Source organism: Pseudochaenichthys georgianus, chromosome 14 (assembly GCF_902827115.2).
Source record: "Pseudochaenichthys georgianus chromosome 14, fPseGeo1.2, whole genome shotgun sequence".
Taxonomy (NCBI): domain Eukaryota; kingdom Metazoa; phylum Chordata; class Actinopteri; order Perciformes; family Channichthyidae; genus Pseudochaenichthys; species Pseudochaenichthys georgianus.
Genome location: NC_047516.1, coordinates 20,595,177 through 20,613,704, shown reverse-complemented (window position 1 = coordinate 20,613,704; position 18,528 = coordinate 20,595,177). Strand labels below are relative to the sequence as shown.

Here is an 18,528-nt window from a genome sequence, read left to right as displayed (position 1 = left end):
TTACAGCCTACGTAAAGTCCACTTAAGACTCTACGCATGGCTTCAGGAGCATCCGTAATATTACACAATACACAAGTGATGCCATCAGTCACGAGACCCAACACCAAGTCATGGGATCTCCTTTGAGCAAATCCCATTTTCCATTACTCAAATATGTTCCATTCAATTCAAACTTTGACCACTGTCGTCTTCCTTACAAAACCTGTTAAATGACAGCCTTCATTATGGATGATGGAAACATATTTATTTTCTCAAAGATCCTATTAACTTTCATTTAAAACAAATCTGATTTTGTATAAAGAAAATCATGCATGCTTACATTTATACATTCTATAATTTCACCTAGAAATGCTACAATTATTTGACTATCAGGTCCTTCACAGGCTCCCAACAAGTGCATTACATATTTTGTTCTTTACAATCAGCAAATGATGGCCTCCCTTAAGCCAGCTTATTTAAAAGTCATAATGAATTTTCAATAAATAATTAACATCTTTGAAGAGACAGAAAGCTGACATAACATTTGAAATCTCAACCCACACGAATAAATAGTTTTAAGATAACTGCAGTGTGAATAGCACTGTACAAAAGACATACAGAAAGAAATCTATCAAATACAATCTAGTGTAAACTGAGATCAAAATATAGCAGTTGCTCATTCTAGTAGGAAGTAACATTAGGAAAGTATAGCATTTCAACATTTATTTTGCAATGTGTGATCCGGTTGCGAGTGGTAGGTTAGCTAAGCAAAGTAACAATGGGGAAACCTCTTAGCATATAAGTAACTATAATTATTATCCATATTATTAGTATTTAACCTAACCTCCTCTTATATACAACTAAAAATGATGTATTTCTGTCATGAAAACCTCGCTAAATATAATAAACAAACACTGAGATTATCCAGTTGTGTACTATTAACTACATGATAACTTTTGATGGTCAAGTTTATGTCAGAGCCACACCTCTGAGCTGGATTTGAAAACAGCATTGCAGCTTTAAAAGGCTGGGTGACTCCCACTTGATCCGACACACTTCAACAAACCCTCTCGACACACTTCCCCTCACTCTGAACCAACACATGGAAATGGAGGGCCAGGTGGAAAGCCAGAAGAGACGCGGAGTGAGCAAAGAAGATTTAATATGTAAGATAAACCAGATTTTCTTTTACTGTCTTTTTTTCTGAGCTTAAATGTTTCACACTTGTGTTTAATTATTAATTTTCTATTGAACTATTACCAAAACCAGACTTGTTTAAGGCTTAAATCAACAAAGGGGTTGTTTGCCTTTCCCTGAAGCATGAGTTGAATGTACATTGTCATTATATTGTTAGCTATGTAAGCAGCAGTGTATTGTATGTGCGATGCATACATTGGAGCTCACCTGTGCGAGGCAGGGGGGCAAAAGTAGAACTCCATCGTCATAGAGACATAAATCACATGTCACCAAGATAAAATTCACAAAGGCATGTGACTGAGTGTGTGTGCTACCCTTCAATTGCGTGCGTGTGTGTGTGTGTGTGTGTGTGTGTGTGTGTGTGTGTGTGTGTGTGTGTGTGTGTGTGTGTGTGTGTGTGTGTGTGTGTGTGTGTGTGTGTGTGTGGCCATGCTATGTGAAGTCAGGCAATAAGAGCTGTCATGTCACGCAGTTGGCTTCTGTGTAAATGCCCATTAGTTGGATGGGATCGGGCTACATAGAGTGCTGTGTACACTTCAACCTCTTTCACTGAGGTGACGGATACATCATTTGTATAATTCCAATTAAAATGTCTTCCATCAAAACACATAGTGAGGATTGCCACAGTGAAGCTATCATTACATTGCAGCAATCATCATAAGTTGCTTTTCACCAAATACCACATTACGATCGATCATGGGGATCAGTCAGCAAATGCATTTAGACTCTAAATGCATTTGCAATGCTCTGTAACGTGCACTAATGCTTGCAACATTTCCTGAAAACTGCATTTCCTGTGGTTTGACCTAGAAAGACAGTTTAATGGTACACATAACAATGTCAGGAAATGAAAACCAGAGGGACAGCCATGAAGTTGGCCATGAATGCGTACTGATTAGAATATAATCAGCCATTTCTGACTTTGATGTGCTGAAGTATGAACCATAGAGACATGTGACTTTGACTCTGTGTGACCATGTCCAAATGAAAGCTGTTGTGTCTAAAAACATGAGGGCTTCTGTGTATAATGTAATCGTTCTTAGATAAAGACTAAACGGTACCACTTTACAATAAGACTACCCTTATAAAGGATAATAAAGGGTTTCTAATTAGGTTATTAATTAGGTTGTAAACACTTTATTAATCTTTAAGAACCAGTTCTAACATAGTTTTCATACATCAACACAGGCTCACTATTTGGCAAGATGACTAAGCCTTATATTGTTTACCTACAGAAATGTTCTTGAGCTTGTCTGTGACGTTTGGGCAACTCCCCTGCACCCCTATCTTTCTCTTTAATCAGCTCAATAATTTCTAACTAACATATTTTCCTCATTGTAGCTTACTTCGTCTTCTTCACCAGCCAGCATCCTTGGTATCTGTTGTTCACTGAGTTCCAACTAGATGTTTCTTGGCATCTCTTTATGACCATGTATTTACGAGTTACTAACATTTATAGTTGCCAAAATTGAGCCTTATTGTAAAGTGTAAAACACATTCCCATTTATTAATGACTTACTAGGACCATTTATAATTTGGCTTATCAGTACAGATAAATGTGGGCTCACTATTTAGCAAGCAACTGGTCACAGTTGCCCTGTTTATCTCATGTCTTATAAAAGCTTATTAGGATTTATAAAGAGTTCACAATCTAATTAATAAATGAATGACAAACTATTCGTAAAGTCGTACTCTTATTGTAAAGTGGTACCGACTAAACAAATAGCTGGAAACTGTGGTACAACCTTTCCCTTCCTTAATGACTTCCTTTATTACAGAAGCACATGATCATGTTTCACTGGTAAACATTTCACTGATTGCACTCTTTGTGTGAGAGTTCCTCTGTTTGTAAACCGCGTCCATCAGTGTAAGATCTTGAAAACTGATCTGTTAATGGTGGTTAAAACTATGAGGGGTTTCAGTGCAATACAGATATAATAGTTTGCAGAGTGTTGTGTCATTAGCTAAGGGGTAAAAGCTTTCCTTATCTCCTGTGTGTTAGTTAAAAAGGGGCCAAAACACATCACTTCCACTTCAATGTGATTTCAAACTTGGATTTTTAAGACAGATGTTGATATATCCACTCTCCATATTCCTTTATGGTAAATGGACTGTATTTATATAGCGCTTTATCCAGTCTTTATGACCCCTCAAAGCACTTTACATACTGCATGTCATTCACCCATTCACACCCATGCACACAGAGCAGTGTACCTAACTCTAGGAACTAACATTCATACACATTCACACACCGTTGGCAACTCAGGGTTAAGTATCTTGCCCAATAAGGATACATCGACATGTTGACTGCATGGGCTGGGATTGAACCCACAACCTTCTGGTTGAAAGACGACCGCAGCCCCTCGCAGCAACAGTCGCCCCATCATCCTTCTCTTTCATGACACAAGCCTGTTCAGTTCTCTACATTTGCATTTCCTTTATTTTCATTTCATATTTGTTTTGGAGTTTGCACAGTTTTGTCAACACACACTGTCACTTTGTCTCTATAGCTGAACGGACAGGATCTTTGGGATGCATTGGTTGGTTCCTGGTCATTCTCTCTGGGTTTTTCACAATACTCCTCAGTCCCTTCACCATCTGGTTTTGTCTGAAGGTGAGTACGCTACAGTAAATGAGCACAGTGGGTTGAAGAGCAAAAAAAACGGTGTTGCCTTTCAAGTGTGAACTGCTGACGCCGTGCTGTTCCTGCTGGTGTGTTTGCAGATTGTCAAGGAGTATGAGCGCGCTGTCATCTTCAGACTGGGCCGTATCCCAGACAAGAAGGCTAAGGGACCAGGTAGGAAAACATACCATTTAAATGTGAATTATTTATTTTTGGCTAAAAAAAAAGAATCTGTTAATTGTATCGAATGTATTATTAGCCAATGTATCCGAGAGCCATGTTTGTTTCAATGATTTGAAGTTACTGTGTGAACCTGTAGGGACTTTTGAGAACCTCTTTTTTTTTAAATAATTATAAAAAAAAAAAAAAAATAAGGGTTACATTTCATATCGATGCAAAATAGTAAATTCATGGTTTTTTTTACAGGGATTTTCTTTATTTTGCCGTGCACTGATGACATTGTGAAAGTGGATTTGCGAACAGTTTCATTTGACATCCCACCACAAGAGGTAGGGTTTGGCACACTGAAAAACAAATTCAATATTTCAAATCTTCAGGCTTAAAAACATGTCATGTTTCCCCGCTCTAGATCCTGACCAAGGACTCAGTTACAGTATCGGTGGACGGAGTAGTGTACTTCCGGGTCAGTGACCCCATCGCCTCTGTGGCCAACGTTGCTAATGCTGACTTCGCCACCCGTCTGCTGGCTCAAACCACCCTCAGAAATGTCCTGGGGACTAAGAATCTGGCTGAGCTCCTGTCCGACCGTGAGGGCATCGCTCACAGCATGCAGGTACAGGAAACTCTCACAGGAAATCATAATGTGGACTGAACAAAAGAGAAGTGTTTTCATTTGTTTTTGCTCTATCTCTCTCAGAGATGGCTAAAGTGCACACATCCTTTACTCAAGTAGAAGTAGAGATACTTGTGATTAAAAATACTCTGGTAAAAGTAGAAGTACTGACTAAACTTCCTTACTCAAGTGAAAGTAAAGAGGGCTTTGAAATGTAATTAAGTAAAAAGTACCCATAACTAGCAGCTGCTTTAAAGAGTACCTGACCTCCTTTTATATTAATAGAACACTAAAGTCATTGTTAGCTAATGAATGTTTCCATGCTGAACGACGGCAACATGACAACGTTTTCATTGGTCCCTCTTCTTTAGAGAAGACCAGGAAGTGATGGATACACGGATCGTGTTCAAATCAATAGGCACGCAATGACTCTAAAGAATAATGATCACGCCACCAAACACACATTCAAACTAAAATAACCAGCCTGTTTTGAAAATGTGAGAAGTAGAAAGTACAGGTATTTGTGTTAAAAATGTAAGAAGTCAAAGTAAAAAGTCACCAGAAAAATGTACTTAAGTACAGTAATGAAGTATTTGTACACCTCTGATCTCTCTAAGGAGGGCACAATTGTGAGAGACATTTGTTCAGCTAATTTCCCTTGATTATTCATCTCTGATGGAAAGCTCTTTGTTTAATTTTTTGGATAGTATAGAAACATCACTGAATCAATTCCATTGTAAGCTGCAGTTTTGAGCACTGTCTGTGTTTTTCAGGCCAATTTGGATGAAGCCACAGACGACTGGGGCATCAAGGTGGAGCGCGTGGAGATTAAAGACGTGAAGCTGCCCCATCAGCTGCAGAGAGCCATGGCAGCAGAAGCAGAGGCTACACGAGAGGCCAGAGCTAAGGTCGGGTCACATCGCAAGACACATAGCCCACCTACAGTTTTATATAATTCCCTGTAAAACCCAATGTGCATTATTTTTTATTATTATATTTTAGGTTTTCGCTTTAAAGGTCACCTATTATACAAAATCCACTTTTTCATGTCTTTTATACATAAGCATGTGCCCCCTCTGCATTAAGACATTACATGTTACTTAAATGCTTTTTATACACATTCAATACTGTGGGCAATCCCCACTGGAGCAATTTGGGGTGAAGTGTCTTGCCCAGGGACACCTGATCCGAACACTAACGCACTAGTCCACTGCACCACACACCTCCCTAAGACAATCTGAAAGTTTCAGCAACAAAGATTCTCTCTTTTTTTGTCCTGATCCATTTCTATAAAAACCTGTCTGAAAATGAGCTGATCAGTTTTTGGCCACTTTATGATGTCATAACGATTTTCCGGCTTGTGTAACCATTAGCCAATCACCAACCAAGGTAACTCCCCCCCCCCTTATCACCTGAATCTCCTCTTAGAGCACCATTGTGTTCTTTTTAACCAAATCTCTCTCAGAGGGGCGTGGGGAGGGGCTCCTTATTTTCATATAAAGTAACAGACACAGAATCAGCACTTTTGAAACAGGGCTGAAACAGAGGGGATTATGGGTAATGCTGCAATGATCTGTTTGGTGTTTGGAGCCAAACACTTCAGATACATGTTTTGTATACATCTGAGACCTGTAATATATTGATGAAAAACAGTATAATAAGTGACCTTTAAGGATAGTTTATTTAAATGCCATACTAATCTCTCTTTCTTGATCAACGTCCAGGTGATCGCAGCAGAGGGTGAGATGAATGCGTCCCGGGCCCTGAAGGAGGCGTCCCTGGTGATCTCAGAGTCTCCGTCAGGCCTGCAGCTCCGCTACCTGCAGACTCTCAGCACCATCGCAGCAGAGAAGAACTCCACCATCATCTTCCCCCTGCCCATGGATATGTTGACTCCCTTCCTGCGAAAGTGACACCTCAGTTTGCCCAACCTCTTAAACATGCGTGACTCTTTGTAAAATAAACAGTCAGGATAGAAATTACTATTTATGCATGGTTGACATTTTATTTAGACTCATCATAAAAAGCCTTTGTGGTTTAAACAGTCAAGCTGTGATCAGGCATGGCCTACTAACTTTTTATAAACTTCAGAGTTATCTGAAAAAAGTGTACGTGTTATTGACAAAAAAATAATTCTGAAAACAATGTGTGTTGTTAAAACTATAATAAATGTGCCTGATTCATATTATATGATGTTGTGTTGTTCAATTGCATATTTTATACTGACTACATGCAATATACTTCAAACTAACAGTTGAGGCTTTATTCATAATCAAAATGCTTACATCTTAAATCCCTGACATGATGTCTGCGATATTAGTCTATGTTGTACTTTTTACTTTCCAACAGCATACTTTTGGTAACTTTAGAATGTGTGAGAAATATAAGAGAAGCATTTTATCTGTGTCTTTGTTGAAAGAAAGTCGAAATATCCACATATCCAATGTCTATAAGGGTAACACTAGCCAACTCTAAACCTATTAGTTTTGTCCAAGTACATGCTTGTGTTGTAGACCTGTCTTGAATATTTACAGTATGCTGTTTACTACAATCCTTGTATCCAGAATACATACAACACCTAATGAACTACAATTTAGAGCAGGACTGATCTGTACGGTAAAAAAAACATCATGTTGGTTTTCTTGAATATCTTTTAATACTGTGTTCTCCCCAAAAAGTAGAAATCAAAGCATCAACACACTTCGTATACATTACATGTTGAACTATCTCATTCCCCGTCCTCCCGGCCTCCTACGCTACGGTTACATTTTGACACCACAGATGCAGAGAGGTAAAAATAAGTGAAAGGGAGAACAAGAAACAGCAAAGACAGAAAAAACATGCTTCTATTACTTCGTTGGTGCACTAAGACACTACTCATGTCGTAAATGTATTTACATTCAAACATACAATCAGTGCCAAAACAAACTAATTCAGCAAACGTTGTCTCTGGACCAAATCTACAAAGGTTAATTATATAGCTTACCTCCATAAATTCAAATTGTAGTGCTGAAAGTTGACAAGCCATGGGAATATTTGCTACGAGAGCAGTTCAACATAAACACGGTCGTTTTAATCCCTAATGGATAAGATCAATTACCCATGTTTCTTGTGGGGAGGCTCTACAAGTGCTACATATGAAATGGCTGCTACATAGTGGTCAGACGAGAGTCCTTCTGATAAAATCACATGACTGACTCGTATAAAATGCAGTCATTACATGTTTGACATTCAGCGCATAGTGAGACAGAGATGTCCACAGGACACATTGAACGGTCATTACAGTACCAGTTCTTTGTTTAGTTATCATCATTCAGGTGAAATATTAAATTAATAAGAAATCTATGACTTTACCCTGTCATTTGTAAACAATAGCTTCTGTTGCATTCTTGCAGCTTTGTTGAGCTTGACGTTACCTTTCAGAGGACCCTTAAGAATCCTTCAATGACGTAGGAGAACAGCATTTCTAAAAACATTTGAAAACACAGAGACTCTCTGACTGGTATATTTTTTACAATTGATCGTTATGCAAAGACATTCTCAAAAGTCATCAGTGTAGGTATAAAATAAGTGACAATCGAGATACATTTTCCCAAATCTTATGCTGTAATTGACATTCTTTCGTGTTAAGAGTATTCAACCCTTTGTGAGTGTCATACAAAAACATCTTGAAGATCTATGAAAGATATGTTTTCACGGCCGTCAAAGTGCTGGTATAGCAATTAAAGATCCACAACACATACACGTCATTCTCTACATGCTGGCAAGGTTACATTTACCCAACCTGTAACTTAACCCAAAAAAGTGATAAACCCTAAACCATCCTCTAATTAGCATTGTTGCCATGACTGCCAACACAGATTGACCCTAATCCCTACAAACTGGCCTTGTTTATTTACAGCGGCTCAAATTCATGTGTGTTTTGAACAGCATTGTTTGTCCATGTGCGATTAAATCACTGAGATAACACTGCAGTTGTCAATGCAAAAGCCAGAAGAGAAATTAGGACCCTGAGGGTACGTGAGTTAGTAGAGTAGGAGGCAGCTATGACAAACTGTATGCTATAAAATAATTTGTTTAATATCCCAAAGGCTGGTTTCTCTATAGTATTTCATATAAGAGGAAAATGATATTGAGTTTATAATGTTCTGTAGAGAAGTTATATAAAATAATTTCTAATCTAAATTTAGAAAGTAATTCCCTGAACAATATTTCTTGAAAAATATCAGTGTAGCCTGAACTTTATACTCAAAAGATAAAAAGAGTCATTGAGATAAAGAAACCAGCAGAGGTTATGAAGAGGTTGAGAAAGGGCGACACTAATCTTTGCCACACTCGTCATAAAAAGGTAAACAGAGAGTTAACCTGTGTTTTGTTTAACCTACTTAGCTTATAGACCTATATTACATCATAAGACAGTCCCACCTATGTATGTGTGATGACAACAAGTTAGTATATCTCCCTTTTCTTCGGGTACATCACATATTCCACTTGTGTCCCATAGGTGATATCTTCAGTTACAAACACTGTTCGTTTCCTCCACACCTCAAGCTTAATAAATAAACAGAGCAATAATCATTTTCACATTAAAACTGGAAGACCTTCACAGTACATGCTTGCCTAAGCAAAACACATGTAACAAATAAATAAGATATAAACATCACATTTTAAACATTTTTTGAGCTCCCTGGTACCGTAGCTGTGTGTTTAAGTTGTAATTGTTGGTGCTGTTGAGCCACGGACAGAACAGACTGCACATTCCCGCTGAGGTAAATACAAAACGGCAAAGCGTAGTTTTTGCAAGTTGACCTGAGGGATCCCAAAGGAGAGTAGCTCATGTGACACGACGCTGTAGGAAGACCTGGCAAAAAGCAGATACAATGGCTGGGGTTCCAGGTTTCAGTGTTGAACTAATATCAAGATGTCAAATACACCTTGAGGCTGAAAATCATTGCTTTACAGACCAATTCTTTATCCTATAGTCCTTTATGAAATCAAATCGTGGTCGTTCTCTGCCGGGGAAATAGCAGGACTGAGTATAAGGCGCTTTGTTGGGGGGAACATTTGGGAAACTTATCCCTATGAGAGTATAGCTTATTTTCTATTGAGTATGTTGTTTAACACCAGATGATTGTGTTCTGGTGGAATGAGTGTGCCACTTTCCATGTGTACTGTTTCTGTGTTTGCAGGACTGTGCAGGGAGGTTTCACCACATGTCGATCTGTGTCACTATCATACAGTATGTACAGTCTGCGTTTCAAGACTTTGGATCTATACAAGCAGGCATTGGGGACAGAGAATGTATCAGTTTACAATATGTATGTGTGTTAATGTTGTGTTTCACTTGATGGACAACACCAACTGTCGAGAACTTCTTCAGGCTTTGACGAGTAATGTCTGCCCAGAATGTCACGAGACGACAAGAGACCACGGTGCTTTGTTTTTCCTCCAACATGTACTTAATTAAATGCCACTCACATTCAAACATCATGGAAATAAAAGAGAAATTAAATACAGACATGTGAGTTTATCTCTGAAAAGAGCCGACGCAAGCGGCTGAGTTACAGCGATTGGGTGACACTCTGTGTGTGGGCGTGGCCGGGCCAGGGGAGTAATTCTGATTGGTCGCTGCCCTGTGAGTGGGTGTCCCTGGTCCAGGGGAGAGATTTTGATTGGCTCTGTGGGATGGGGAGCAGTATTGAGCCTGCTGCTGACAGCCGTGGCAGTGGGTGGGAGAGTCACACCCTGCGACCGGTGAGGAGGAAAAGAAAGAGGATGAGGGGACCGGGGAGGTGGAGAAGGAGCGGTGCAGAGGGGAGGAGGCAGGGGAAATGAGGGGGCTGGTCTGCAGACGCCACAGAAGCTCGTCGTTGTTGCGACTAAGCCTCTTTTTCTCAGTGCTCTCCTTCTCCACCGAATCGTGGAGGTTAGCGTTCTCCTCTGACAGTTGCCTGCAGGGAAAACATCACAGAGGAAGTTAACAAAGCAGCCCATGAGCAAGGAAATTAAAGGTATTATATGCTCTAGGAGGAGATTCAGGTGATAAGGGGGGGGGGGAACCTTGGTTGGTGATTGGGGTTACACAAGACAAAAAATCGTTATGACATCATAAAGTGGCCACAATCTGATCAGCTCATTGTCAGACAGGTTTTTATATAAATGGATCAGAGACAGACCAAATGTATGGGATGAAGATTCAGAATGTATCTCACCGGGAAAGGCTTCGGTTATTGTCAATACGAGCCTTGAGATCTTCATTCTGCTGCTGTAGAACCTGCACCTTCTCCTCAAGGAACACGTTCTTTTGGGCCTGCTCAAAAGTAGAATACAACCACAGTGTAATCTTCATTCAATATACCGTCATGCGCATGAGTGTGTTGAGTTTTCTGAGCCTACCACTTTCTCCAGGTCCGAGATCTTTTTCTCTTGCTGGTGGATCTGCTGGTTCTTCATTTCCACGACCTCCTTTAAGCTCTTTAGATCTTGCTGAATGTGCTGGTAGGGAGCCAAAGCATCCTGTGACAGACAGACACATCACAGGAATAAGATAAAGATGAATGGTGTTTAGAAGTATAGCAGTGCCTTTGAATTTCCCAAAGCCTGTGGTGAACTCACAACTATCTGTTCGTCTGTGCTCCTCCTCAAAGCTTCCTCAAAGCGTTTGGCTTTGTTCTTCAGAGTTTCGTTTTGAAATGTGAGGGTATCCACTTGATCCTGAAAAAGCATCCAAACACAATAACAAACACGGCTAGAATACAGCAGCCACAAAAAGAAAAACCCAGAATAATGGAAACAAACCTGTAGAGCAAGCCGGAGTTTCTCAAAATCCTCCTCTAGAAGCATCTTCTGTTGCTCATGAGCTTTTCTTAAGTCTGCACAGATTCAGAATAGTAAAAGAGATTCAACGTTTCAAGCAATGCTCATTCCTTTACAGAAAAGAAACGCAGTTATTTTGTTTTCTCCTCCCCCCCATCTCTCTTCATTCTTACCCACACTTTATTTTGCTCTCAATATTATTATTATTTTTGTTTAAATGGGCTCTAAAATCTCACCTCTCATGGTGCGGGCGTGCTCCTCGTGCAGCGTTGCCATGGTGATGTTATGCATGTCTCTGAGCTCTTGAACAGCTGCCTGGTGGTTGACAGTTATTTCCTCCACCTAAAAACACACACATACACTCACTGATCAGATTTCACGTCAAGGGTAAAACAAAAGTCTCCCGTGATGCCTTTCTTCTGTCACCTGTTCTTGTTGCTGAGTCCTCAGCTCCTCCATCTCCGAGCGATGCTCCTCCTTCAGGTGTTCGGCCTCGGCTGAGTGACCCTTCCTGAGCCCCTCCTCCACGGCGGCGAGCTCGGCCTCCTGCTGCAGCTGCAGCTCAGTCAGCTCTCGCTCAAACGCCTCCTCCAGCGCCGTCTTCTCCCGGTGGAGTCTCTCCCAGCGCGCTGAGTTGGACGCTGTGTAGGAAGCAGAGAATCTCTAATGATGTGTTCTTATGAGAGAGGGCAGAATGAAGCACTTCAACGGTACACAACTGACTACAAACTACTACTACTGAACAAGGTAATGTGGGATTTAAGTCAACATGAAATTAACCTAATTTATATTGCACTGAGGGTAGACATATGATTTATAAATCTCTTAAGAATAAACAAAGCAGAATGAAATTGGTAGTCTTTCAAACTCTGTCAAAACAAATCACCTGGTGTTAGTGATATTGGAAACACCTGTGTGGTTCTCATCTATTTAGTTAAATGTTGGGTTTCACTCACCCATTTCCTCTCGGATCATTTGCATTTCCAAGGACAATTTTCTTTGATTTTCATTTGTGGTTTTATTCTGGAAAAAAAGGATATACAACATGTTCACAAAGTGTACCATCTATGCAATTCATTCTGGAGAGTGGATTCTCTCTCTCTCTCTCTCTCTCTCTCTCTCTCTCTCTCTCTCTCTCTCTCTCTCTCTCTCTCTCTCTCTCTCTCTCTCTCTCTCTCTCTCTCTCTCCTCACTGCACAGGTGTTCCTGGTCTTTAATTATCACCAGTTTAAAAAAAGAAAGGCTGGAGGAGAAGGAGCTGTCTCTCTGTTGCCTGACACTGTAGTCATTTAGCCTTAGTTTAGGATTTGGCTTTTTATTGTGTAATGTCTTTTTGTTTTTTTATGCAATTTCCTTTTCCGCCATCCTTTTGTTCTTTTTGGCCAGACAGACTTGTGTCATCTGAGTTGAATTAAATAATGTCAGAACAATCTTATAGTTGTAAACTCTCATCAGGTTTTGCATTTTAAATGCATTTTCTCAGGTCACAACCTGAGGCACAAATGTTGTTTTTATGCTGTGGCCATAGCATATTTACATATACCGGACGAGCCTCAACATATGTGGTGGACAGATCCTCCATACAAAAAGACATGACTAAATAAACAGCGAAATCCTAAACTAAGGGTAAATGACTGCTGCAGTGTCAGGCAACAGAGAGACAGCTCCTTCCTTCATACTAGTAATTAGTGGAGATCAGGAACACCTGAGCAGAGCAGATCAGGTGTTCAGTGAGGAGAGAGAACAGAAAGTCAGTGATTAAAATAAATAAACTCATGCATATACTGCCTTCTGTCATCTAAGGCCATACAGTAGCTGTTGAGTCTGAGGAATACCAGCAGAGGGAGCTCAAACCTATACAGACCTGCACTTCAACCAATCCTGCCTCATATGAATCTGCATTGTGGGCTGGTGGTTGCATCAACCAGACTATGACCATAAAAAAGGCAGACAGTCCGTGGGCTGTCTGGAAGCAGTATCACCTTAGAGGCGTAATCCTTCCATTAGACACATAAAGCTGGATGAAACCAGCTCAGTGACACATTGAACTCTGGAGGACACTTCCCACAATCACTGTCCTTCATAGTGCTGCTCGTGGACCCTGCTGTGAATCTCAACTGACCTCATGTTAAATACTGCATGTGTTCTTGTACGTTTGAGTATGTGCTTCCTGCGATCCAGGCTCTGAGTAAGACGAAAGGTTTAGGCACTAATGTTCATCTACATAGGTTAACAGAGTCACATTCAGACCAGGTAATTAAGAGGTTAGATTTTAAGCTAAATAGAAACATTATTATGGTGATTATGATATCTACTTCCCACTGAGGAGTAATTTACCATTTTAGGCCTATAAATAATTTAATAAAAGATGTGATTTCAAAACATTGCAGGTGCCACGGTTATTATGGTGTAAGACAATGTTATTTTGTGTCTGTATTGTATCATTAAAGATGGCTACCTTGAGGCAGTAATGCTGAGTGGTGATGATGAAGGCTTCCAGACCCAAGGATGTCTTCTTCAGTTCTTCTCTCAGAGCTCCCAGCTGCCTCTCCTGCTGCGCACAGCGTCCCTGCAGCCTCTGAACCTGAACGGAAATAATAAAGTAGAATGCAACGGTGCCAACGCCAAGCGGAGTTTCACATTTTCTCAGTTACTGACCTCCTCCCTTTCCTTTTCTTTTTCTCTCTCCTCTGCTTGTCTTTCTCTCTCTTTCTGTTGAGCCTCCTCTTTCTCTCTCTGCAGGCTCTCCTGCTGTTCCTGCTGCGGCCTGAGGGGGGCCACGCGGAGAGGGGACCCCGGGGGAGCTGACCCCCGCACGGCTGCTGCGGGCCGCTGCCCAGACTGGACTGTGGGGAGGGAAAAACCAAACATAGAAAATTAAATTAAGTAAGAAATCTGTCTGCAAGAGCATGTTGGGATCGTTTTTCTATTCAAATCAAATACTATATCTCCCATATGTCATGAATTAGTCATGTTCTAATTCTAAAATCTAACCAGCATAGATCTAATAATTCAATTGATGGGCATTAAATCAGAGGAGATTTGACCCGACCTATTGCTAATGACTGTTCTCACATGATAAATGATAGCAGGTTAATTGAATCTTTTCTACAGAGCAAGCCTTTGGGGCAATGTTCAGTCTGCTGTTCCTCATGATGGACCACCACCTCTTGCCATGAATATGATCATTATCAAGCAATGATTGAGCTGCGGCATGTAATAACGTATAGACACTGTTCATTATATACATGCAATGTTGCACTATTTGTATTGTAATTGTAGAAAAACATTAGCACATATAAGTAAAGGCCCTTAATGATGGAGGTCATTTAAAGGCTAGTCAAACACGTGAAAGCCATTTTCCTTCGGAGGGGGCCCCACCATTAAGCTGCAGTTGACATACAGGCGGGCCTTTTCACCTCTGTGTGAGTCACCTTGTCATGTAGTGTGAGCACATACTATAGCCTGCGGAGAGACAGAGCTTCACCCGGGTAGAGGAAATGATTTCAAAATGTACCGTCTGTTTGTTCACACAGACTGAAAACGAGTGAGAGTGTCTGCACACACAATATCAGAACCTCTGCAGCTCAGCATCACCTGCCTGAACCGTATCATTCAGGCCTATTGAAGCACGAGGCGCGGTCTCCATGACAACGTGAGGCTGCGCTTGGGGTGCAGGGTCCCAGGTAATGAGTGAAAGATCGCTTAGAGGGAGGTGGGGGGATAATATGGGAGGAGCGCTATGGGAGGAGCGCTATGGGAGGAGCGCTATGGGAGGAGTGCTATGGGAGGAGCGCTATGGGCAACGGGTGGGGGCATAATAGGAGCGCTATGGGCAACGGGTGGGGGGATAATATGGGAGGAGCGCTATGGGCAACGGGTGAGTGGAGAGACAAAGAATTCAGGAAGAAATGGGGGAGGTACCTGAAGGTATGTTGGTGGTTTAAAGCCATATTTATAGAAAAGAGAAGAGCTTAAAGTACACATACTTGCAAGTACATGCGTGAAGGTAAAACATAAAATGTGAGCATTTCGCAAAAAAAAAGTCATAACCACGAAAAGACATAAAACAAAGGCTTGCTGTTTTTTAATGTGCTAAACTCCTATAAGCAACTGTTCCAATATTTCATCTTCATCAGTGTCTTTGCCTTAAAGCCACATTAGGATTCCCCGTCTTTGAGAACGACTTCTAAAAGTCTTATGCAAATGATGTCTTCCTCTTTTGCAGACGCACGCACGCACGCACGCACGCACGCACACACACGCACACACACACGCACGCACGCACGCACGCAAGCGCACACACACACACACACACACACACCTGTATGAAAGGTTAGGGAGAGTTGAGTGAATACTAAATGAGTGTATGTGACTGAATGCGAGGGCAGCATGCAGATGATAACAGACGGTTTGATGAAGGAGTATTAATGATGCGAGAAATAATGGGAAAAGGTGATGGCAGTCCCCTGTGTGGAGGAGAGAGCTGTGTGTGTGTGTGTGTGTGTGTGTGTGTGTGTGTGTGTGTGTGTGTGTGTGTGTGTGTGTGTGTGTGTGTGTGTGTGTGTGTGTGTGTGTGTGTGTGTGTGTGTGTGTGTGTGTGTGTGTGTGTGTGTGTGTGTGTGTGTGTGTGTCTGTTCCTGCCAGGGTGTGGTTACAGGGTTATTCATGTCAACACATTTCCCTCACACTGTCCAGATTCGCTTCAAGAAAGAGTGTCTAACTTTCAATCCCTATCAAATCTTCCTAAACAACAGTAAAAAACACAGTGCTGAGGATCATAAGGAATACAATGTTGTTATGTTTGTGTGGGAGGAAAAAAGGTCCAGCAAAAGATGCAGCAAAGAAGACTGAAAAATAACAGCTAGAGAGAAAAGAGAGGTGAAGCCGGAGGAGATGTGTTTCAACTCTTCAAGGAAAGATGGAGAGGCCCTCTACAATCCTGTAAGAAAGTGATTTTACCACTGCCGAGCCAAGGGGAATAAAGGTGCAGACTGCATGGATCAAAGTAAAGATATTTGAAATGGATGCAAGCTGCTTCTGGGTGCTGCTTCAGGAAAGGCTTGGGAAGATTGGACTGGACTGGAAGAACAGGATAATACGCGACAGAAAATGTATGTGCATTTTGTTTGATATGTATTCCTTAAAGACTCACCCGGGGACTGAGGTTTGGGAGGAACCACCGCCAGCCTCTTTGGGGAGGAGGGGAGAGAACGAGTGACCTCTGAACTCCGCTGAAACTCCTTCCTGACAACTGTCAATCAAAGCCAGAACAGACGACAAAGTAAATACAGCAGTGACATCTTAAGTGACGCTACCTTATATTTAAAATGTCAATCAAACTTCCACTGACACAAAATGCAGCAAACCAGCCATCATACCCCGTCAACTCCTTGCTCTCTTTTCAATTTATTTCGCTGCTTGTTCCCCTCTCCTAACCTTTCCCAATCTTTCTGTCACTCTCCTGCTTTCATCTTCAGCTATCTTCCCCCCTGCTGCGTGGTATAACTATGTCCCCCGGGTCTCTGGGTCAAAGAGAAGTTGCGCATACTGGGGAAGATGTGTGCCCATCACCTCCCTGCTCTCTGTGCCATGATACACTTTGCAGGAAAGACAGAGAAGGTGGGGTGTGTGGGAGTAGTGAAAATACCTGAAATTGAAAAATGTGTGCTTCCCAGGAGAGAGAAGCAGATGATAGTGAATAAAGAAAGGAGGTTTTAGAAGGTTAGCAGGAAATCTGTTGCAGAGATGAGAAAAGGAGAGAGGCCTTGAAAAGGAACTAATTAAACCCATAACGGGAGAGAAGCCTCTGATCCTGAACAAATCCCCAAATAACCCTAGAGAGATACTTTAGGCCTGCATAGATGTGTGTCTGTGTGTGTGTCTTCACTCTTTACTGTGCATGTATTGCTGTGGTCTTGCAAATGTGGCTCTGAGTGTGACTCCTTTCTGCCGCCTAAACCCCAAACTAAAAAAATCACTGCTCTGCCACCATACTGTTACTAAAACCCAGCAAGTGTCAACTGTCTCCAACGTTTTCTTGAATTGGTAGCGTACTTAAAACAAACACTTCTCCAGAATGTTTTTGGGCAATTTGTACTTGTGAGTGAGTACAACGATTTGAAGCTGGGGTAAACAAAACATAATTAACATGACTTCCAGCAACTCTAAAATGTTAGTCGGTTAAAGTAACCAAATACAATATGTTTCTATCTATTTGTAACAATGATCTCAACAGTACTGATGTAAACTGATAAACATACGGTCGTTTGTTAAGGGCTGATTAATAAAACAAGACTTATAGAACAAGCATGGCACTCTAATCCCCCTTCCCCCAATCCTGTTGTTTCGCCCTAATATCTGGTGTGCCGTTTGTTCTTAATTTATTATGCCTTTTGCAAACAAAGAACAAACAGTAACAGATTATTTTTCTTTGTGTCAGAGCCTCAACAGGACACACGTCTCTGTCAACTGATAGACATGTGCACTTGTCTAACAAACTGTGTGAGATCTGTCACATCCTGGCCCTGGCTGATCGCCTCACTCCCTCACCTGTGTATTTTCGCTCCCTGTTCATCACCTGCCTGGTCTCGATGAGCCTCAGCTGTCCCTAATGATCACTCCTCACCTGTGTATTTAGTCTGTGCTGTTTCCTTGGTCAGTGCCAGTTCGTCTTGTCTGTATAGCAGAAAGTGCTTCATGTTTCTCTCCTGACGTAAGCTATTGTTCTAGCTGCTTAGCATTCGTACCAACCTAGTTTTTTTGTTGCTTCTCTAGTAGTTTTCCTTCAACTTAGTTCGTTGTTTTTCGTTACTTCAAGTCAGTATATTTTTTGATCATTGCCTGTTTTATTTTTACCTTTTGGATTAAACGCTTGACTAAATACCGTATTGCCTGGTTGTGCTCTTGAGTCCTATTTTTTGCTAGTGCCCGTACTTGTGCTTGATAAGATTGTGCTCTATTGAGAAAGACGGACAACAATGGCATATAAAGAAAATATAAAAGTAGTGTCTGTGCACCACTTGCAGGTTGACAGGGACTCCTCAAGTATTTCCCCATCAATAATTTACAGCAGATTTAAAGTCAGCTCGGGCCTACGGATACACAATGTGAGAGAGAT

The 18,528-nt window shown here is 41.2% G+C and overlaps 2 protein-coding genes across 5 annotated transcripts in view; one reads left to right on the top strand and one right to left on the bottom strand.

The window, feature by feature from the left end:
* Positions 1–1,025: 1,025 nt before the first annotated feature.
* On the top strand, positions 1,026–6,780 carry stoml3b (stomatin (EPB72)-like 3b). The gene is made up of 7 exons (XM_034099831.2): positions 1,026–1,145; positions 3,687–3,790; positions 3,901–3,973; positions 4,226–4,308; positions 4,389–4,592; positions 5,366–5,500; positions 6,317–6,780. Exons 1-7 carry the CDS (start codon positions 1,082–1,084, stop codon positions 6,503–6,505), a joined length of 852 nt encoding a protein of 283 aa, XP_033955722.1. The 5' UTR covers positions 1,026–1,081; the 3' UTR covers positions 6,506–6,780.
* A 477-nt stretch (positions 6,781–7,257) lies between these two features.
* The window catches only part of mtus2a (microtubule associated tumor suppressor candidate 2a), a 52,809-nt gene continuing 41,538 nt past the window's right edge, over positions 7,258–18,528 (bottom strand). For 2 of the 4 annotated variants that reach the window (XM_034099091.2, XM_034099092.2), the window contains 11 exons: positions 16,564–16,662; positions 14,067–14,254; positions 13,867–13,992; positions 12,365–12,431; positions 11,835–12,049; positions 11,645–11,750; positions 11,391–11,464; positions 11,208–11,306; positions 10,989–11,108; positions 10,805–10,905; positions 7,258–10,543 (listed from right to left, as the gene is read on the bottom strand). In XM_034099091.2, the coding sequence (XP_033954982.1) occupies positions 10,120–10,543; positions 10,805–10,905; positions 10,989–11,108; positions 11,208–11,306; positions 11,391–11,464; positions 11,645–11,750; positions 11,835–12,049; positions 12,365–12,431; positions 13,867–13,992; positions 14,067–14,254; positions 16,564–16,662 (1,619 nt within the window). In that variant the 3' untranslated portion in view covers positions 7,258–10,119. The remainder of the gene's footprint in view (positions 10,544–10,804; positions 10,906–10,988; positions 11,109–11,207; positions 11,307–11,390; positions 11,465–11,644; positions 11,751–11,834; positions 12,050–12,364; positions 12,432–13,866; positions 13,993–14,066; positions 14,255–16,563; positions 16,663–18,528) is intronic. The other 2 variants (XM_034099093.2, XM_071205490.1) reach the window with 2 other exon arrangements.

Coding starts and splice junctions, on each gene's coding strand:
- stoml3b (XM_034099831.2), top strand. CDS start 1,082: ATGGAAATGGAGGGCCAGGTGGAAAGCCAGAAGAGACGCGGAGTGAGC. Junction 3,791..3,900: donor CCATCTGGTTTTGTCTGAAG/GTGAGTACGCTA, acceptor GTGTGTTTGCAG/ATTGTCAAGGAGTATGAGCG. Junction 3,974..4,225: donor CAAGAAGGCTAAGGGACCAG/GTAGGAAAACAT, acceptor TTTTTTTTACAG/GGATTTTCTTTATTTTGCCG.